Raw genomic sequence first — 16068 nt, forward strand, 5'->3', positions numbered from 1 at the left:
TGAAACTTGGCGCGCTCCCACCACTTCTCGCGAGAGACCGGAAGCGCCCGCCGCCCAATCAGGAGGCTCGGCGCCGAGCTCCAATCGCCACTCGTGCCCGCGGGGAGGCGGCTCCCCCAGGACTCGGGTGAGGAGTGCGCAGGCGCGTCGACATCCAATCGCCGCCGGCGCCCGGAGGGAGGCGGCCGGTTAGGGACCCGAGGAAAAGTGCGCGGAGGCGCGCGCGGCGCACGGCGGGCTCTGTGCGGGGCGGCGCTGCGGCCGCGGCGGGGCGGGGAGTGTCTGGCCATCCCCGCGCCCGACGCCGAGCAGACCCGGGGCGGGCGCGGCGCGCGGAGGGATGGCGCCCGCGGCGTCCAGACTGCGGGCTGAGGCCGGGCTCGGGGCGCTGCCGCGGCGGGCGCTCGCCCAGTACCTGCGCGTCCTGCAGCTCTACCCGGTGCTCACCAAGGCGGCCACCAGGTCGGCGCGCGGCGGCCGGAGCCGGGCGGGGGGCGGCGGAGACCCCCTGAGTAGGCGCCTCCCGGGGGCTGAGTGAGGAAGGAGAAACCCCGAGAGTACGAGCTCCCAAAGGCCGGGAACCCACGGGAAGCTCGGCACCTGCGGTTCGGTGCAATCGGCTCGGAACAGTGACTGACGCTGGGCACCCGGGAGCCGGGGAGAGGAAGCACCACGTCTGGGGTCCCGCAGACCGGCCCCCGGGGCGGAGGGCCCCGTGGGGAGCGGCCCTGCACCTGTCAGAGGGCGAGGAGGTCCGGTTGGTCCTGGCAGAGCTCCACCCTTAAACTTGCAGCTCTAAACTTTTTATGAGACGACTCCCCGGCCGCTGCCCTCATTTAACTAACTTTACAAGCCTGTTCCCTTTTATTGGCCCAGCCTTTCCTAAATATGCACAGCGTGCTTCCTGTGTGCGGGCATTAGACAGGTGGGTAGGGCCCTGGCCCTCATGGAGGTTGCATTTTAGCGAAGAACTAGACAAAAAGCAGATAAATACATAAAACGGGGAACTTATCCAAGGGGACATTTGAACAGAGGCCGGAATGAAGGGGTGCGGGGTGCGGGGCAGAAGGGAAGCAAATGCTCTTTGGCAGCGGGCACAGCAGAGCAAAGGTCCTGAGGGAGGAGCAAGCTCGGGAGCGGGGCGTCCGTGTCGCTGAAAACCTGCCCGTGAGCAGGGAGAGGAGGAGCAAGGAGCAGCCAGGGGCCAGATCCAGGTCTCACCGCCGACGGTGGGGCCTTTGGGTATTTCGGCTCAGAGAGCTTCTCAAAAGTCAGCGATAGACCAAGCTTTGGAGCCACCAGGCCTCTTTTTTCACCGACATTTTTGTTGTGATAACTGTAGACTCACGTGCAGTTATGAGGAACAACACAGAGAGATCCCGGTGCACTTGCCCAGTTTCCCCCGTCGGTAACATTTGCAGAACTAATACACTCTCACAACCAGAACACTGGCGTGGGCACAGCCCCCGAGTCAGACTCGGACTCCCCCAGCCTTTCTTGTACCTGCCCAGTGTGTGTGTTTAGTTCCGTAGCTTTATCACCTGTACAGGTTTTATCCACCAACGGAGTCCAAGCACAGAGACTTTCCCTCGTAAGGATCCCTCCCGCCACCTACCTCCCACACACGGTCACCTTTGCAGTTATGGCGTCACCAGCAGGATACCCACACTGGCAGCCACGTGGAGATCTTGCTGCTGCCTCCGCCCTTCGACACGGGCGCCTTGCATGGCAGCTGCTTTGATGAGAACTGGTCCCCACCCACCCCCAGCCTGGCCTCACAACAGCCCTCCTGCTGGTCCTCCCGTTTTCTCACTCCCTGTCTGTCCACAGCGGCATTTTGTCGGCATTTGGGAACGTCCTGGCCCAGATGATTAAGCAGCGGAAAAAAGAAAACTGCTCTCAAAAGCTAGATGTCGGTGGGCCCCTCAGATATGCCATTTACGGGTGAGTTCCACCGCGGAGCCAAGCGCAACAAAGCGAAGGTATCAAGTTTCTGGAATGATCTAATTTGGAAAAATAATTTTAAAAAGCATTGAAGTAATCATGGGGGGAAATCAGAACAGGGGGTAAGGTTAACTTATTTTCTAGTTTTATATGGTTACTTTTAATTTCATGGGTGGGAGTGGCCTCTTCGCTGAGCTGAGAACACTAAGAGCAGGTAACTCCCCTGAACCTAGAGGCCAACCTCAAGACTCAAAGACCCATGAAAGTGGAAATCAGACTCATATACAGCCCCTTAGTTATTCTCATAGCATAAGCATCCAGAAGAGCATTCAGGTGACCTGAAAAATGTCCAGTTTCTGAACCACTTACTGAACTGCAAAAGCTCGGAGATTCAGGGGTTTTACCAATTGAACCCACCCTGGGTTCTCTGGCCAAAAGTAGTGTTTGTACAGACAGATTACTTTGAAGCCTTTTGTAACAAGTGATTTTTTTTTTCCAATTCAAAATTCACAAATACCATTTTTGTAAGTAGTTAACTTTATTCATCACAGCTTTTTTTCGTATGTATTTAAAGCTGTAATTCCCCACCCCAGGGAGGGGAGAGTGTACCAGAACCACCTGGAAGGCCTCCCCAACCAGTTTTCCATCCTCAAGGCTTCTGTTCTCCCACTGAGAACCCCTGCTCCCGGCCACTGGTCCTCAGGGTGAGAACAGACAACTGAGAACCACTTGCTTAAAGGCTTTCAGGGTCAGAAGTTGGAAGATCCCCGAGGCCCTGCCCATGTTTCTATTACTGAATTTTATGGAGCAGCAGGTCTGTTGTCCCAGATGCTGTGCCTGGGCCGTTCTCTGCACACCCTGGAAAGAGTAGCAGCAACGCAGGCAAGCAGGTGCACAGCTCCAGGGTTCACCCTGGCTGATTACCTGAAGGATTTGATGGAAAAACTCCAGGGGTGGGATTAGGGGTGCATTTATTTATTGCTGAGCACCTCTGACTCCGGCCCTGCCCGAGGCACTGCAGACACAGCCGTGAACAGTCAGACACCATCCTGCCCTGTGATGGTTTTACCTTCTGGGGGCAGAGAGAGGGCACTGTACAATTAAACAAATGAGGTCAGGGCATGTGGTGATAAATGCTATGAAGAAAGCCACAGGGGCCTGGAAGAGAGGGTGGCAAGGGCAGCAGGGGGCTTGTTATCTAGAGCCACCAGGAAAGAACTCTCCAAGCCAACAGGGTTGAGAAGGAGCCGGCCACGTGAAGGTGGCAGGAACCAAAGGCAGGAACAGTCTGGCCTGTTGGAAGCAAACAGGAATGCTGGAAGCAGATTCAAAGAAAGCGCACTTTCCAGGACCATGCGTCTGTGTGGTCAGTGCGGAGAGAGGCAGGGTTTGGGACCTGGCGTCTGGGGGTGAGCCTAGCCCTGAGAAGGTGGTCCAGCCCCCCTCTCCCCCTGTGGCCTCAGGTTCTTCTTCACAGGGCCGCTGAGCCACTTCTTCTACCTCTTCATGGAGCACTGGATCCCTCCCGAGGTGCCCTGGGCAGGGCTCAAGAGGCTGCTCCTGGACCGCCTGCTCTTCGCGCCGGCTTTCCTGCTGCTGTTCTTCCTCGTCATGAGCTTCCTGGAGGTTGGTCTCTGCTGCCGCTCCCCACTGGGCAAGGGTCCTCAGCCTGGCGTCAGGGTGGAGCTCAGGGTCTGCGAACTTCTCCAACTCTCACATTGAAGGCTCACAGTTACCTCGATCCACGTCGGAAGCAAAGCACAGCCGTGTTGGCAGTGCCTGTGGGTGCGAGCGGAAACCAGTCGGATGTCCCCGAGCGTGGGTTTGCGCCCCACTCCTTGCGCCTGCGGTCAGGGCTGGTCCCTGAAGGTGTTAATAAAGCACGTCCTCTAGCCCGTCACAGAACGTTCCCGAATACTTGGGTAGCTGTATTCGGTGTGGCTGTCCCGCAGTCCTGTACGTTTTATACGTCATCAGACATGATTCTGAAAAGGGGTCCACGCAGACTGCGGAGGAGGCCCGGGGCCCAGGATTTCAGGCCTCAGTGATGTTGCAGAAGCCTGAGCTACCTCAGTACCCGAGAGCCTGGGCGCCCCGAGGAGGCCGACTGAGAGCCCAGCGCGCCAGGTCAGGTCCGCTCTAACGGCCCTTCACCCCTCTCCACCCGGCTCTGCCAGTCTGCTCTGTGCCCCAAATGTGTCATGGTCTGCCTTGACATTTGTTTCAACCAATCACAGCAAGTAAAGGCTCCTCACTCAGGTTTTATTTTGAAACAACATCTCCAGTTTTTGTTACTGAGGAGAATTACCTTTGTTGTGTACAGTGACTCTGGGGATAAGTAGGAAAGATGTTTAGACTTAACTGTGATTGCTAGTAATTCCCTGATAGTTTGAAAAAGAAATGTCTGGGACGTCCTTAGGGCATCTGAGCCAGGAGGAAGCAAAGGGTGCCCACATTACGAGCGAGGGTACAACTGCTGCTTCTCTTTATTTCCTTCCAAATACAAAGGGAGTATATTTTCATTAAAAAGTAAAAGTTGTTATCAAAGTGCATAAAGTCCCCGACACATAAAGGGAATATGCAGGGCACAGTGGACCACGAGCTCACACAATCACACGCTCCAGCCGCCGCCGCAGCCAGCGTGTTTCGCCAGACACCCTGTCGCAGGTTCCACCACAGGCTGTCCCTTCTGTGTGGGTTCCTGGTTGGTTAACTCCTAGAACCGTCGTCTGGAAGTTCATCCTCGTTGGCCCTCCCGGCAGCGATGCAGGACCACAGCACCAGCTGCACTTACTGAGCACTGGCCTTGCCCCCACTGCCTCGCATCTACCCCCGCCCCCCGCCACCAGGTCAGCTCAGTGCGAGGGCGAGGACACAGTCCCCACCGCGTGAGCAGCGCTCACTGCCCTGGTGGTTTCCCAAGTGGATGGTGAGCTGCTTACAGCTGCAACGCTCATTACCCACGCGTACGTGCTGCCCGTGTTTGCACGGAACAAAGTCTACAGTGAAAAAACCCCACTGCATTCGGGTTTGGGGGTCCCCAGGCCCCAGTGCCCCAATCTCAGCCTGAGGCAGTGGGGCTCACTCACCCCGTGTTTCCTTTCCAGGGCGGAGATGCTGCCGCTGGCGCTGCCAAGGTGAGGAGCGCATTCTGGCCGGCGCTGCAGATGAACTGGCGCGTCTGGACCCCAGTGCAGTTCATTAACGTCAACTACGTCCCCATACAGGTGAGGCTGCCTCACCGCGCAGGGCCTCGGCGCCAGCCTCCACCAGAGGCCATTTCCCATCAGCCTTTCCCACCCCTTGCAACAATCTTCGTTTTCTCGGGGCGACTGTCACTGGGGACCTCTGTCCACACCTTCTTTCCTCTGGGAGGGCGGGGGTGGGTAGGGCAGACTGAAGAGGGGTGAAGGGGTAAAGTTGAGAACGTGAGCGTGCAGCCGACGGGGGCCACAGAGGCTGAAGACCTGCATGTGCACGCTCCTGGGGCTCGGGGGGGTGAGAGGCAGGGAGGGCTGAGGCTTTTCCCAAGAGCGAACCCAGGGAACAGTAGGTAAGGACACCATGCACTCCACAAAGAAGGGAAGACATGAGGAGACAGGCTGTCAGAGGGCAGGCTGGAAAACGGAATCTTTGAAAGTAGTAGGGACAGAATGCTGTGTGGCTGAAGTTCCATTTCAGGTGGTTGCAGGCGATGCTTAAGGGGCAGTGGTTTATTCAACAAATGTTTGTTGAGCACTTATCTGCCGGCTGCTCTAGACTTGGGATCAGTGGTTAGTGAGATGGACCAGGCTTTCGTCCATGGAGCTTACCTGCCGGATAGACTCACTGACTGGCGTTCAGGTGGGGTTTGCCTGTGAGGTCACTGAAGCCGGGCAATGGGCAGTGAGAGCCTAGAGTGAAGAGCCGGTCAGGAGGGTGTCAGGACTGGATGAAGGCACCGTGTGATGGCCAGTCCTGGGGTAAGAGGCTGAGCCAGGACCTGCAGTGGATGTTCGTGATGGAGGGTAAGGGACAGTGACTGAGCGTTTTCCCTGCTGGCCTGTGTAACGAGTGAGGCAGGAACGCTGTCTCCCCATTGCTCTCTGCTGGGGGTCTCGCCCAGTGCTCCGTACAGAGTAAAGGCCTGTAAGTGCAATAGTGCCGGCCGGACCGCCAGTGAAGGAATCCGAGGGGACTGGTGCCTGGTGGGTGTGGTCAGGGCCTTGCGCTCACTGGGCCTGTGCTCTCTCTGGCAGTTCCGGGTGCTTTTTGCTAACCTGGTGGCTCTGTTCTGGTACGCCTACCTGGCCTCTCTGGGGAAGTGAGGCCCGGAGAGGCTGCACCAGCACGGGGAGTGCTCACCTGCCCCGCGTGCGACAGAAAAGGCCCGAGCAGAACGAATCTGACGCCAGGTCATGTGATCAACACGCCCTAAAATGATGGAGAAACAGCAACCACTCAAAAATACTAAGAACGATTTCACTTGTCACTTTAGATTGCATTAGGATCACAATAAACTATAATGTACCTTTTTCAAGGGTAATTTAAATTTCTCTAATGACTGCTGTGGCTTTGGGGGCTTCTTACTTAAAAAACGTGTGTGTGTGTGTGTGTGTGTGTGTGTGTGTGTACTTCAGAGAGGAAGAGATGGGGAGAGAGAAACATCAATGATGAGAGAGAATCATTGACTGGCTGGGAATGGAGCCCCCAACCTGGGCATGTGCCCTGACCAGGAATCGAATCGTGACCTCCTGGTCCATAGGTTGATGCTCAACCAGAGCCACGCCAGCTGGGCCGGAGTGATTTTTTTTTTTAAATATATATTTTATTGACTTTTTACAGAGAGGAAGGGAGAAAGATAGAGTCAGAAATATCGATGAGAGAGAAACATTGATCAGCTGCCTCCTGCATACCCCCCACTGGGGTTGTGCCTGCAACCAAGGAACATGCCCTTGACCGGAATCGAACCTGGGACCCTTGAGTCTGCAGGCCGACGCTCTATCCACTGAGCCACACCAGCTAGGGCCGGAGTGATTTTTTAAAATGTAACTCACATCATGTCACTTCCCAACCTGAACACCTGCAAAGATGACGCAGGAACTTCCCTTATGGGCGTGCGACCCCAGAGAACTGAGAGCAGGGACTGGAGGAGAGATCGGCCCACCCATGCCCACAGCAGCATTACCACGGCCAGGAGGTGGGAACAGCCCGTGTCCACGGGCGGGTGAGTGGAAAGCAAGGTGTGGGCTCTCCATACAGTGGACCGTGTTCGGTCTTAAAAAGGAAGGGAATTCAGCTCCTGCTACATCACGGGTGAGTCTGGAGGACATGAAGCTGGGTGAGGGAAGCTGGTCCCCAAAGAACAAGGACTAGGCGATTCCATTATACGTGGTCCCTCGAGTCAACCGCACAGAAACGGGAAACGGATGGCGGGAGCCAGGGCGCGCGGGAAAACGCGGAGCGAGTGACGGGGACAGGGGGCGCCGGGGAGGGTGTAGACAGAGGGGGCAGGGGGTGTCGCTGGGTGTAGACAGAGGGGACGGGGGTGTCGCTGGGTGTAGACAGAGGGGACGGGGGTGTCGCTGCACAGCGCGGACGGGCCTGACGCCCTGGGCTGTGCGCGGTTAGGACAGCAGCCCCCCTGGTGCCTGTTTTACAGTGAAGACAAAACAAGCGCCCGGCGGCGCCAGGTCACTAAACTGAACCCCAAGTTCTCATCTCCGGGGCCGCCTCTCCCGCCTCCTCTCCGCACCTGCCGTCCCGGGCCCCGAGCTGTCCCGGCCGCGGGAACACTCGCTCTCGAGGGCGGCAGGGACCTGCACCCGGACTTCCCGCAGAAACGGGGGGAACCACAGAACAGCCACTCACCTCTTGGCCGCGTTCCCGGCTGCCCCCGCGGCCTGTGCGCCCGGGGAGGCGGGACTTCCGCCCCGCGGCGTCGGCCCGCTCGCCGGGAGTGACGTCGGCGGAAGCGTGAGCCTCGGCGCGCGCGGTCCGGGCCCAGAAGCGCGTACGCGGAGCGGCGGGACGGCAGGCATGGCGTTCCGGCAGGCGCTGCAGCTGGCGGCCTGTGGCCTGGCGGGCGGCTCGGCCGCCGTGCTCTTCTCGGCCGTGGCGGTGGGGAAGCCCCGCGCGGGCGGGGACGCGGAGCCGCGCGTGGTCGAGCCGCCGGCGTGGGCGGGAGCCGCGCATCCAGGGCCCGGCGTCTGGAACCCCAACTGGGACAGGTGCGGGGCGGCGGGTGCAGGGGGGGTGGCCGGGGGTGCAGGAGGGGTGCCGGGGGTGCAGGAGGGGTGGCCGGGGGTGCAGGAGGGGTGCCGGGGGGTGGCCGGGGGTGCAGGAGGGGTGCCGGGGGGTGGCCGCGGGTGCCGGGGGTGCAGGGGGGTGGCCGCGGGTGCAGGAGGGGTGCCGGGGGGTGGCCGCGGGTGCCGGGGGTGCCGGGGGGTGGCCGGGGGTGCAGGAGGGGTGCCGGGGGGTGGCCGCGGGTGCCGGGGGGTGGCCGGGGGTGCAGGAGGGGTGGCCGCGGGTGCCGGGGGTGCAGGGGTGGGTCCTCCCGGCCCTTGGCCGCTCCGCCCGTCTGGCAAGCCGGTTCGACAGGGCGGCGTGCTCCGTGCGGGTCTCTGGCTGTGACGAGGGGCGAGCGCGGGAAGCGGGGACAGTGGTCATTTTGACCCAAGGGATCGCCTTCAGTTCGGGGCAGAGGACCTCGCGGCCGGGCTGTCGCCGCGGTTTCCCTCCTGCACCTCCGGCTCCGGCTCCGGGTCGGCGGTGGCTGTCGGTCCCTCCTGACCGCCTGGAGGAGGGTATGGGTGCCGAGGAGGGAGGACTCGCCGGGGCCGGACTCGCAGGCGCCTCCCGGGACCTCGGGTCGGTCCCTGGCCCCAGACACGTGCCCTTATCAGCACTTGAAAGGTGACTCCTGTGACCTGGAAACAGTTCTTAGTCTCATTTAATGTTAATTTAAATTTTAAAACCACAGCAGCGCAGATGCGTAAGTACTTACTGCCGGTGGTCCTTGTGACGCGGCGGATTGAACAAAGTGAGTCACTGCATGAACCCCGGCCGCTCTTCCTGCTTCCACGCTGCCCGCTCGCGGTGTTGTGTTTCTCGGGACAGACGTTCCCAGGTCCCGATGGCACTTTGCTGGGCCAGGCTCTTAGCGTCCTATCAGCAACTCGGTAGGGATTCTTTGTTGTAAACGTTAACGTTGAAAATGTAAACTGCTTTGTGAATAGTTTTAGATTTTCAGGAAGTTGGCCGAGATGACAGTTCCTGTGTGCTCTGCACCTACTTTCTCTTCTCTTTTCTAGACATCAGTATAGGCTCAGGCCTTTGTAAGGAAGCAGGTTCACTCGGAGGTTGAAGGCTAGGTTCATGGGCGGGGGGACCCTCCATGCTGGAAAGTTCTCGGTCTGCAGCCTCTTCCTTCCCTTCTGCCCCCTGGCACTCCCTGTCTGCCTGCAGCTCCCAGGTGTCTTCTCTGGCTCAGCCCCGGCTCCCACCGACCTGCCATGGCAACTTGGTTGCTATGGGCACCAAGGGTTCCCTTGCCCAGGCAGAGCCCCAGAATCACCACTGGGGCCCCAGACTGCACTCCAGCCGAGTGTTCTTGTCCTGGCCTTGCCAGTGTCACCGATGTTCAGTTTCTATGGAGCCACCAGGCACACCTGCCGTCACCTGTCACTTCTCAGTAGCTTTGCTGGGTCCCCGCCCCTTCCACCAGTTCCCAGCATTCGGGATGCCGTCCATCTGTGCCATGATCATGGGAACCTGTCCTCATCGTCCCATGTGCTGCTGGGCATTTAAACTGTGCTTAGCGTAACTGGGGAAGTGGAGTTTCAATTTTACTTCATTTTCTTTGTTTTGAGTGAAGTAGCCACAGGGCTAGTGGCTACTGTTGGGCAGCACAGTTCCAGACTCAGCCTCCCCATCAGTGGGCTGTGGCCGCCCTCCCACAGCCGCTCCTTCCCATCACCTGCTTCCTTTCTCCGTCACTGGTCACCTGCTGTTACCAGTCTGTCCCTACAGAACAAGCTGCAGAAGGGCTTTGCGTGTCTGTTTTGCTCCCCGCCTGGTCGCCCACAATAGGCCTGGCACCCGGCTCTGGGGTGGACGAGGGCCTTGGCTCCTGTTCTCTCCCCGGACAGCGAGACCATCTTGTCAGAAGTTCTCCAGGGTGGCATGCGAGGCGGGTCACAAGGACATGCTGTCTCCCGTTTCAACGTTAGGCGAGAACCGCTCTCCCTGGTCAACCTTCGGAAGAGGCACTCGGGCTCTGGAGACGAGGACTTGGCGTCCAGGATCGACAACTACAAAGCCAAGGCCACGCGGCACATCTTCCTCATCAGGCACTCCCAGTACCACACGGACGCCCCCCGGGAAAAGGACCGCACCCTGACACCCCTGGGTATGTGGCGGGCTGAGCCCCGACGGGCCCCTGCAGCCGGCCTCCCTGAGCCTGTTGGCCCAGAGTTGAGCATTTTCGTTATCAGCAATGCTCAGCCTCTGACGCAAGACCGGCTTTGAAAACGCCCTCAACTTCAAATATTGCAAAGATATTGTGGGTGTGGTTCCAGGCCATGGCAGTAAAGCTGGTTGTAATTTTTTTGCTGGTGGAGGGTCTTGCCTTCAATTAGTAAAAAAAAGCAGGGTCTGTGCAGCACAAGAAAATGAGGTTGCCCGTTGCCGCAGGCAGCGACACCCGTGTTCACATCTGTGGGGCTCACATAGCCAGTGGGGCCACAGCCTTCGAGCCTTAGTCTTTGGACAAAGTCGAGACAGATTGGTGTGAGGGACTCAGGGATAGTAGGCAGGGCCCACCCAGATGTTAGCGACCCTCTACCTTTGTCATTGTCTAATGGTTTTTTTCTGCCTGGGACTGAAGGTCACTAGATCGACTCATTGTTACTTGGTAAGGACTGAAGTGTTTGTGGGGTGCACAGGAGGGACTCCAGCAGCATGTAATTCTCATGTTTCACCTTCAAGGTCGTGAACAGGCTGAGCTCACTGGTCTCCGACTTGCAAGCTTGGGCTTGAAGTTTAATAAAATCGTCCATTCCTCCATGACCCGCGCAGTAGAGACCACCGACATCATCAGCAAACACCTGCCAGGTGAGTGGCCGTCCCGGTGCCTCCGCAGCTTGAAGGGACACCCGGGGTCTCCGCTGATCCCTACTCCTCCGCAGGTGTCTCCACGGTCAGCACCGACCTGCTGAGGGAAGGCGCCCCCATCGAGCCGGACCCGCCCGTGTCTCACTGGAAGCCGGAAGCTGTGGTAAAACGCCCGAGGACAGGGGTCTCCCTTCCCTGGCTGCCCCCGGGCACTCCCCTCCGTCCGCTCGGGCTGGCAGCCTCCAGGCTTAGGTGCCTCTCTCTGCCCCCAGCAGTATTATGAAGACGGAGCCAGGATCGAGGCCGCCTTCCGGAACTACATCCACCGGGCAGATGTCAAGCAGCAGGAGGACAGTTACGAGATCTTCATATGCCACGCCAACGTCATCCGCTACATCGTGTGCAGGTGAGGCGCCCGCGGCCTGGCCTGCCTCGGGCCTTCCCACTGTCCTGGAGGCCGCGTGTCTGGGCAGCAGTAGCCTGGGTCCTGTCCCGGGTGGTGTGAGCGTGGCCCTGGTGAAGGCACCATTCCGCGTGTGCTGCACCTGTCCCTGCACAGTCCTGTCCCCTCGGTGGCGACGTGCCTACATCCTGTTTCCCCGGGCTCACACCGACCGAGTCCCCTGCTGCACGGCTGGTGTGTGCCGCGGTCTGCCCTCCTTGTTACCATAGTTCTGCAGGAGCCAGTCTTTGCCTCCCTTTGCTTGTACCAGGTGGGCTCTGGGGCCTTCATTTTGTGCTGAGTGGCACCCACCTCCGTAGTCACCTTGCTGCTCCCCTGCTCCGGCGCCAGTCAGGGAACTCCTTCCCCGGTTTCGGTGCCCGTCCTTCCTGGCTGCACAGAAAGTCCCAGGACCCTGGTGACGTGGGCCCTGAGCAGCAGCCGGTGTCAGTGCCTGGAGGTGGGGCAGCCAGCTGGGTGCTGTGTATTGAAAATAACTGAGGAACCCCCCCCCCCCCCAATCCATTAGAGTGTCAGGCACTCCCATCACTGAGGGGCTGCCCTCAGGACAAGTCCAGCAGTGGCAGGACAGGACACATGTCAGCCAGCTGCCCAGGGCCTCCACTCGCCCTGCTTGACCCTGGGCCTGTGGCCTGGGCTGTGGGCGGCCGTCTCCCCTCAGATGTCACCTGCCCAGCCCCAGTGAGGGCCAGGGCTTCGGGCTCCCAGCCAGACCCATGCTCTGGGGATGAGGGGCGCCTGGGCTCCACGCCCTTCACTCCAGTGCTCTGGGGGCCCAGCCTCGGCGCCTGTGCTCAGTGCACGTTGTTCCCGGGCTGTGCTGCTTGCTGCTCTGGGCACCTGAGGGCAAGCTGCCTGGGGGCTGCTGTGCTGTGCTGTGCGGACAGGGCGTTATTCACATCCTGGGACAGGTTGGCCTAAGCAGTCACTGCTGGGTGATCCCCGTGCTGCAACGGCACCAGGAGTGCTAGGGGCTTGGAGTAGGGGTGACCTGTGAACTGAAGGGCCAGAAAGAGCCAAGGCGTCTCCTGGTGACTGAGGGCAGACGCCGAGGACAGCGAAGGCCACACGGAGACTTTGTGAAGCAGGAAGGTTATTCCTTTAAGTTGACAGAACTCATGGTGGCTGCCGCTACAGGGTACGCCGGGGCCATGCTCTGGGCACGGAGGATGCCTGGTGCCCCAATAACACTGGGCTTTTTAGTAAATACTAACCATGCCTAATGGAGAGCAAGGAAAGGCTCCGTGTCAGTGCCTGGCACTGGGAGCTGTCCCTGCTTGCCTCTCACAATGGAAACAAATCGTGTGCACTTAGAGGAAACCAGTGTTTCTGACTCATGGGCAGGTCACGACATGTGCGATGCAATCCCATAAATGCTGTCACTCAGCCCAGCGCCTGGTCTGCAGGCGGGGCTAGAGCTCGGCGATCCCTGCAGCACATTCTCCCCCTCCTCTCCCCAGGGCACTGCAGTTCCCTCCAGAAGGCTGGCTCCGCCTCTCCCTCAACAATGGCAGCATCACCCACCTGGTGGTCCGGCCTGACGGCTGCGTGGCGCTCAGGGCCCTCGGGGACACAGGGTTCATGCCTCCAGACAAGATCTCCCGCTCCTGAGCCCCGCTCTCCTCACCCGTGCCCGGCTCTGGCATGGGAGCCGCCAAGAACACGGAGACCGTGCCTCCGTCCACTCCACAGGCTGTGCTGGGTCACCTCATTTCTCTAGGACCAGGCGGAGGCGGGTGAGGTGTCTCAACCGCCGCGTGTCATTCTGGCCCAGGATGGAAAGCGGAGCGTGCTGGTCCTTTGGCGAGGTTTCCGGCCCAGTCTCACCCCAGGAGCCTGTGGGGTGAAGGCCTCCTCACAGGTGTCAGCGTGGGGACCACAGCACCTGCAGCGGCCACACGACCCCTTGAGGCACTCAGCAAAGCCCGCCGGCACCAGGGACTTGGGGAGCCCAGCATTTCCATCCATAACTTATTTCGCTTCGTACATTCTTCACATTAAACCTTCGTCACTTTGTCAAATAAAGATGTTTCCATCTGGTTCTGGGGTTGAGAACCAATGTCTCACTCCACAGTCTTGCATCCCTGATGCTGTTGTGTGTGAACACACCTGTGTTATTAGGCCTCTCTGGACACAGGAGCACCTGGGCAGGTGAGAGGGGAGGCCACCTGCTGGCTTCACAGGAGGGGCCAGGTGGGGATAGCCAGAAGAGTCCTGTTTCAGGAAAATAGCTGGCTGACAGCTCATTCTGTGTGCCTCTGGCTGTTAAACTTTCATGCTTATGGATTAAGATATTTGAACAATGATGTGTCCATCCCAAATATTTACAAAAACGGTGTAATGTCTCTGAAGTGGTTATGAACATTCTCTGCAGTGCAACCAAACGGGGTGTCTGATCCATGTCTGTCAACTTTGGAAATAACTACAAAATAAAACTTTATTTTACTGGTTTTCAAAGTGCTAATTGTGAATGTTTTAAAAAAGCCTGACAAAGGCAGCCCACCCTGGCTGACACCCAGGAATGAGGCTTTGCTGGGCAGTTGCCACCAGAGGCCTTGGTGACGGACCCTGAGCCAAGACAGTCTGACGAAAAATGGCGTTTCAGAAGCAGCAACCACGTGCACCGTTCCCAGGAATAGTTTTGACAGCTAAGCCAGGATCTGTGCCAACTTCTAGAAACAAATGTGTCGCACTCACGTCCGACCTCAGGGTGAGCCCTGGACCCCAGGAGCTACAGGCCTGAAGCGGGGGCGGCAGCCCTCTTACCTGTCCTGTCTTCAGACCTACCTTTTTAGTGGCATTTCTGCCCTTTGTACAACCTGTGAGAAGAAGGCAGCCTCCCAGAAACCGGAAATGAGCCCCTCGGGGGAGGCAGTTAAGGAGTGGGAGGAGGGTGTTGGGCAGGCAGTTCCAGGCCCAGTGACTGCTGGAAACTCCCCTGAGGTGGGACAGGTGACCAGAGGCTTCTGAACCGGAGGTCACCACACCCGAAGACTGGCCATCAGGAATCCATGTGCCATGAGGGACCAGGCCGACACCAGTGGGAGGCAGGCTGTTCGTGCTGCTGCTTGGTCCTAGATATTCCTGCTGCGGCAGCTGAAGGCAGAGCGCATGGTGTCTGCACATGCGAACATCCGTGTCAGGGACAGGAAAAGCCTGTGCCTCCAGCAGTCCAGTGAGTGCGCCTGGCTCAGGGGACGTTCAAAACCACACCCAACCGGCAGGTACCCCACAACCCACCCTTTCCTCTGGAAGCTGTGGAAGCTTCTGGAAGGATGTAAGTTACTCAGAGGATCTGTCTGTGGTCCTTGCACATGGGACGGACACTCACTTCACAGCAGAGGAAGCCTCCCGGGCCCAGCACCCCAAACCACCGAGAAGCAGCTCACAAGTCACCTCTTTCCGACTACAGAAACGACACACCGACTGTCAGCATCACAAAGGCAGGGAGGGAATCTGTGTGGATTTAACCGATGCCACAACGTGGTTCACAAGTGTGTTAGGAACGAGGTGAACATTCACCGAACACTAAGGCCATCTGGCCGGTAACAGGTGAGAGGTCTTTCTGAAGTCTTGGAATTGTTACCACACGGTTTTAAAAAGTTCGTTTCATGAAGTAGTTTTACAAAGATCATCACTGTGGGACTCGGCCACCTGACAGAAACACATGGGGAATGAAGGCCAAAGCTTCACAAAACAGGAACAGTAGTCGGCAAAATTACAGCAAAAACACTATTTTAATTTCATCTGAATATTTACAGCAATATACAGCACAGTAGGGTAAGATTCCAGGAAAACAGATCAGCACTGTGAATATCTGCATTCTGATTTCTGTTGAGAACAGATGCCTTTTAAAATGCCATTGGATTTTACAATAGAATGTTATTTTCTGTCTTCTATCTAGATTGTTGGCCACACTAGATGTGAAAACACCTTGTGTAACAACCACTAGAATTTTAAAATCTAAATGTTGATGCTAATATTCCTGACCTGCCTCTTGTTATCGTGTGAAATAACAATTTTTATGAATGAAAAAGAATCTCACACCTACTTAGTATCACTGTACACCCTCAAAAACAAGCTCAGAAAAAATAAAAAATGATTTACAAAAGGCACTGGAGTCAGTTAAAGCACAGGTAGAGTTTTCTGTCCCTGGGCATCCGGTATGGGCCGGGGAGCTGTGGTGACCCCCACACCCTGTGCACACAGACAGGGGACGGAGGGCCCTTAAAGTAAATCACACTGGAGTAACTAAACCAGGCTCAAACCTGCCGAAAGTCGACCTCTAGTTTCTGTACTAAAAGGTGACATGTTATAAAGGAACTCCAACTGAAGTGAATTCTAAAATAGGAGATAATTTCAAAACCAGGGAACAACTTACAGGTCACCCCACCCCCACTGCACTGGCCGCAGAGCACACGCGGCTCAGTGCTGGCAGAAACACCTCCTGCTGCGGCGAGTCCTGCCTACCACTCGCCTCCCAATGGCTACAGATTTTGCCCAAGAGAAAGAACAGCTTTAAATTCATCTAACCAAGGAGAACCCAAAAGTGAAAAACCCTCCCTGAA

General features: G+C 57.8%; 2 protein-coding genes across 4 annotated transcripts; both read left to right on the forward strand.

Moving 5' to 3' along the window:
- The first annotated feature begins 181 nt into the window (after positions 1-181).
- Positions 182-6479, forward strand: PXMP2 (peroxisomal membrane protein 2). Of its 2 annotated transcripts, none has more exons than XM_070399463.1 (5): positions 182-462; positions 1831-1944; positions 3408-3570; positions 5052-5171; positions 6183-6479. In XM_070399463.1, the coding sequence occupies exons 1-5, from the start codon at positions 341-343 to the stop codon at positions 6249-6251; spliced, it is 588 nt and encodes a 195-aa protein (XP_070255564.1). In that variant the 5' UTR covers positions 182-340; the 3' UTR covers positions 6252-6479. The 2 variants fall into 2 exon arrangements, with proteins under 2 accessions (XP_070255564.1, XP_070255565.1); XM_070399464.1 differs by lacking the exon at positions 182-462 and adding an exon at positions 764-925.
- Positions 6480-7910: 1431 nt separating this feature from the next.
- Positions 7911-13951, forward strand: PGAM5 (PGAM family member 5, mitochondrial serine/threonine protein phosphatase). Of its 2 annotated transcripts, none has more exons than XM_070400004.1 (6): positions 7911-8153; positions 10155-10333; positions 10912-11037; positions 11112-11200; positions 11313-11443; positions 12961-13951. In XM_070400004.1, exons 1-6 carry the CDS (start codon positions 7963-7965, stop codon positions 13109-13111), a joined length of 867 nt encoding a protein of 288 aa, XP_070256105.1. In that variant the 5' UTR covers positions 7911-7962; the 3' UTR covers positions 13112-13951. The 2 variants fall into 2 exon arrangements, with proteins under 2 accessions (XP_070256105.1, XP_070256104.1); XM_070400003.1 differs by having other exon boundaries at positions 7912-8153; positions 11310-11443.
- The last annotated feature ends 2117 nt before the right edge of the window (positions 13952-16068 follow it).

Source organism: Myotis yumanensis, unplaced genomic scaffold (genome assembly GCF_028538775.1).
Source record: "Myotis yumanensis isolate MYYU_CA2020_CCGP unplaced genomic scaffold, mMyoYum1.0.hap1 SCAF_19, whole genome shotgun sequence".
Lineage (NCBI taxonomy): Eukaryota > Metazoa > Chordata > Mammalia > Chiroptera > Vespertilionidae > Myotis > Myotis yumanensis.

Excerpts from the sequence above, each read along its gene's own strand:
- PXMP2 (XM_070399463.1), top strand. The coding sequence starts at position 341 with ATGGCGCCCGCGGCGTCCAGACTGCGGGCTGAGGCCGGGCTCGGGGCG. Across the intron at positions 463-1,830 it reads CTCACCAAGGCGGCCACCAG|CGGCATTTTGTCGGCATTTG; the intron begins GTCGGCGCGCGG and ends GTCTGTCCACAG. Across the intron at positions 1,945-3,407 it reads CTCAGATATGCCATTTACGG|GTTCTTCTTCACAGGGCCGC; the intron begins GTGAGTTCCACC and ends CTGTGGCCTCAG.
- PGAM5 (XM_070400003.1), top strand. The coding sequence starts at position 7,963 with ATGGCGTTCCGGCAGGCGCTGCAGCTGGCGGCCTGTGGCCTGGCGGGC. Across the intron at positions 8,154-10,154 it reads TGGAACCCCAACTGGGACAG|GCGAGAACCGCTCTCCCTGG; the intron begins GTGCGGGGCGGC and ends TTTCAACGTTAG. Across the intron at positions 10,334-10,911 it reads CCGCACCCTGACACCCCTGG|GTCGTGAACAGGCTGAGCTC; the intron begins GTATGTGGCGGG and ends TTCACCTTCAAG.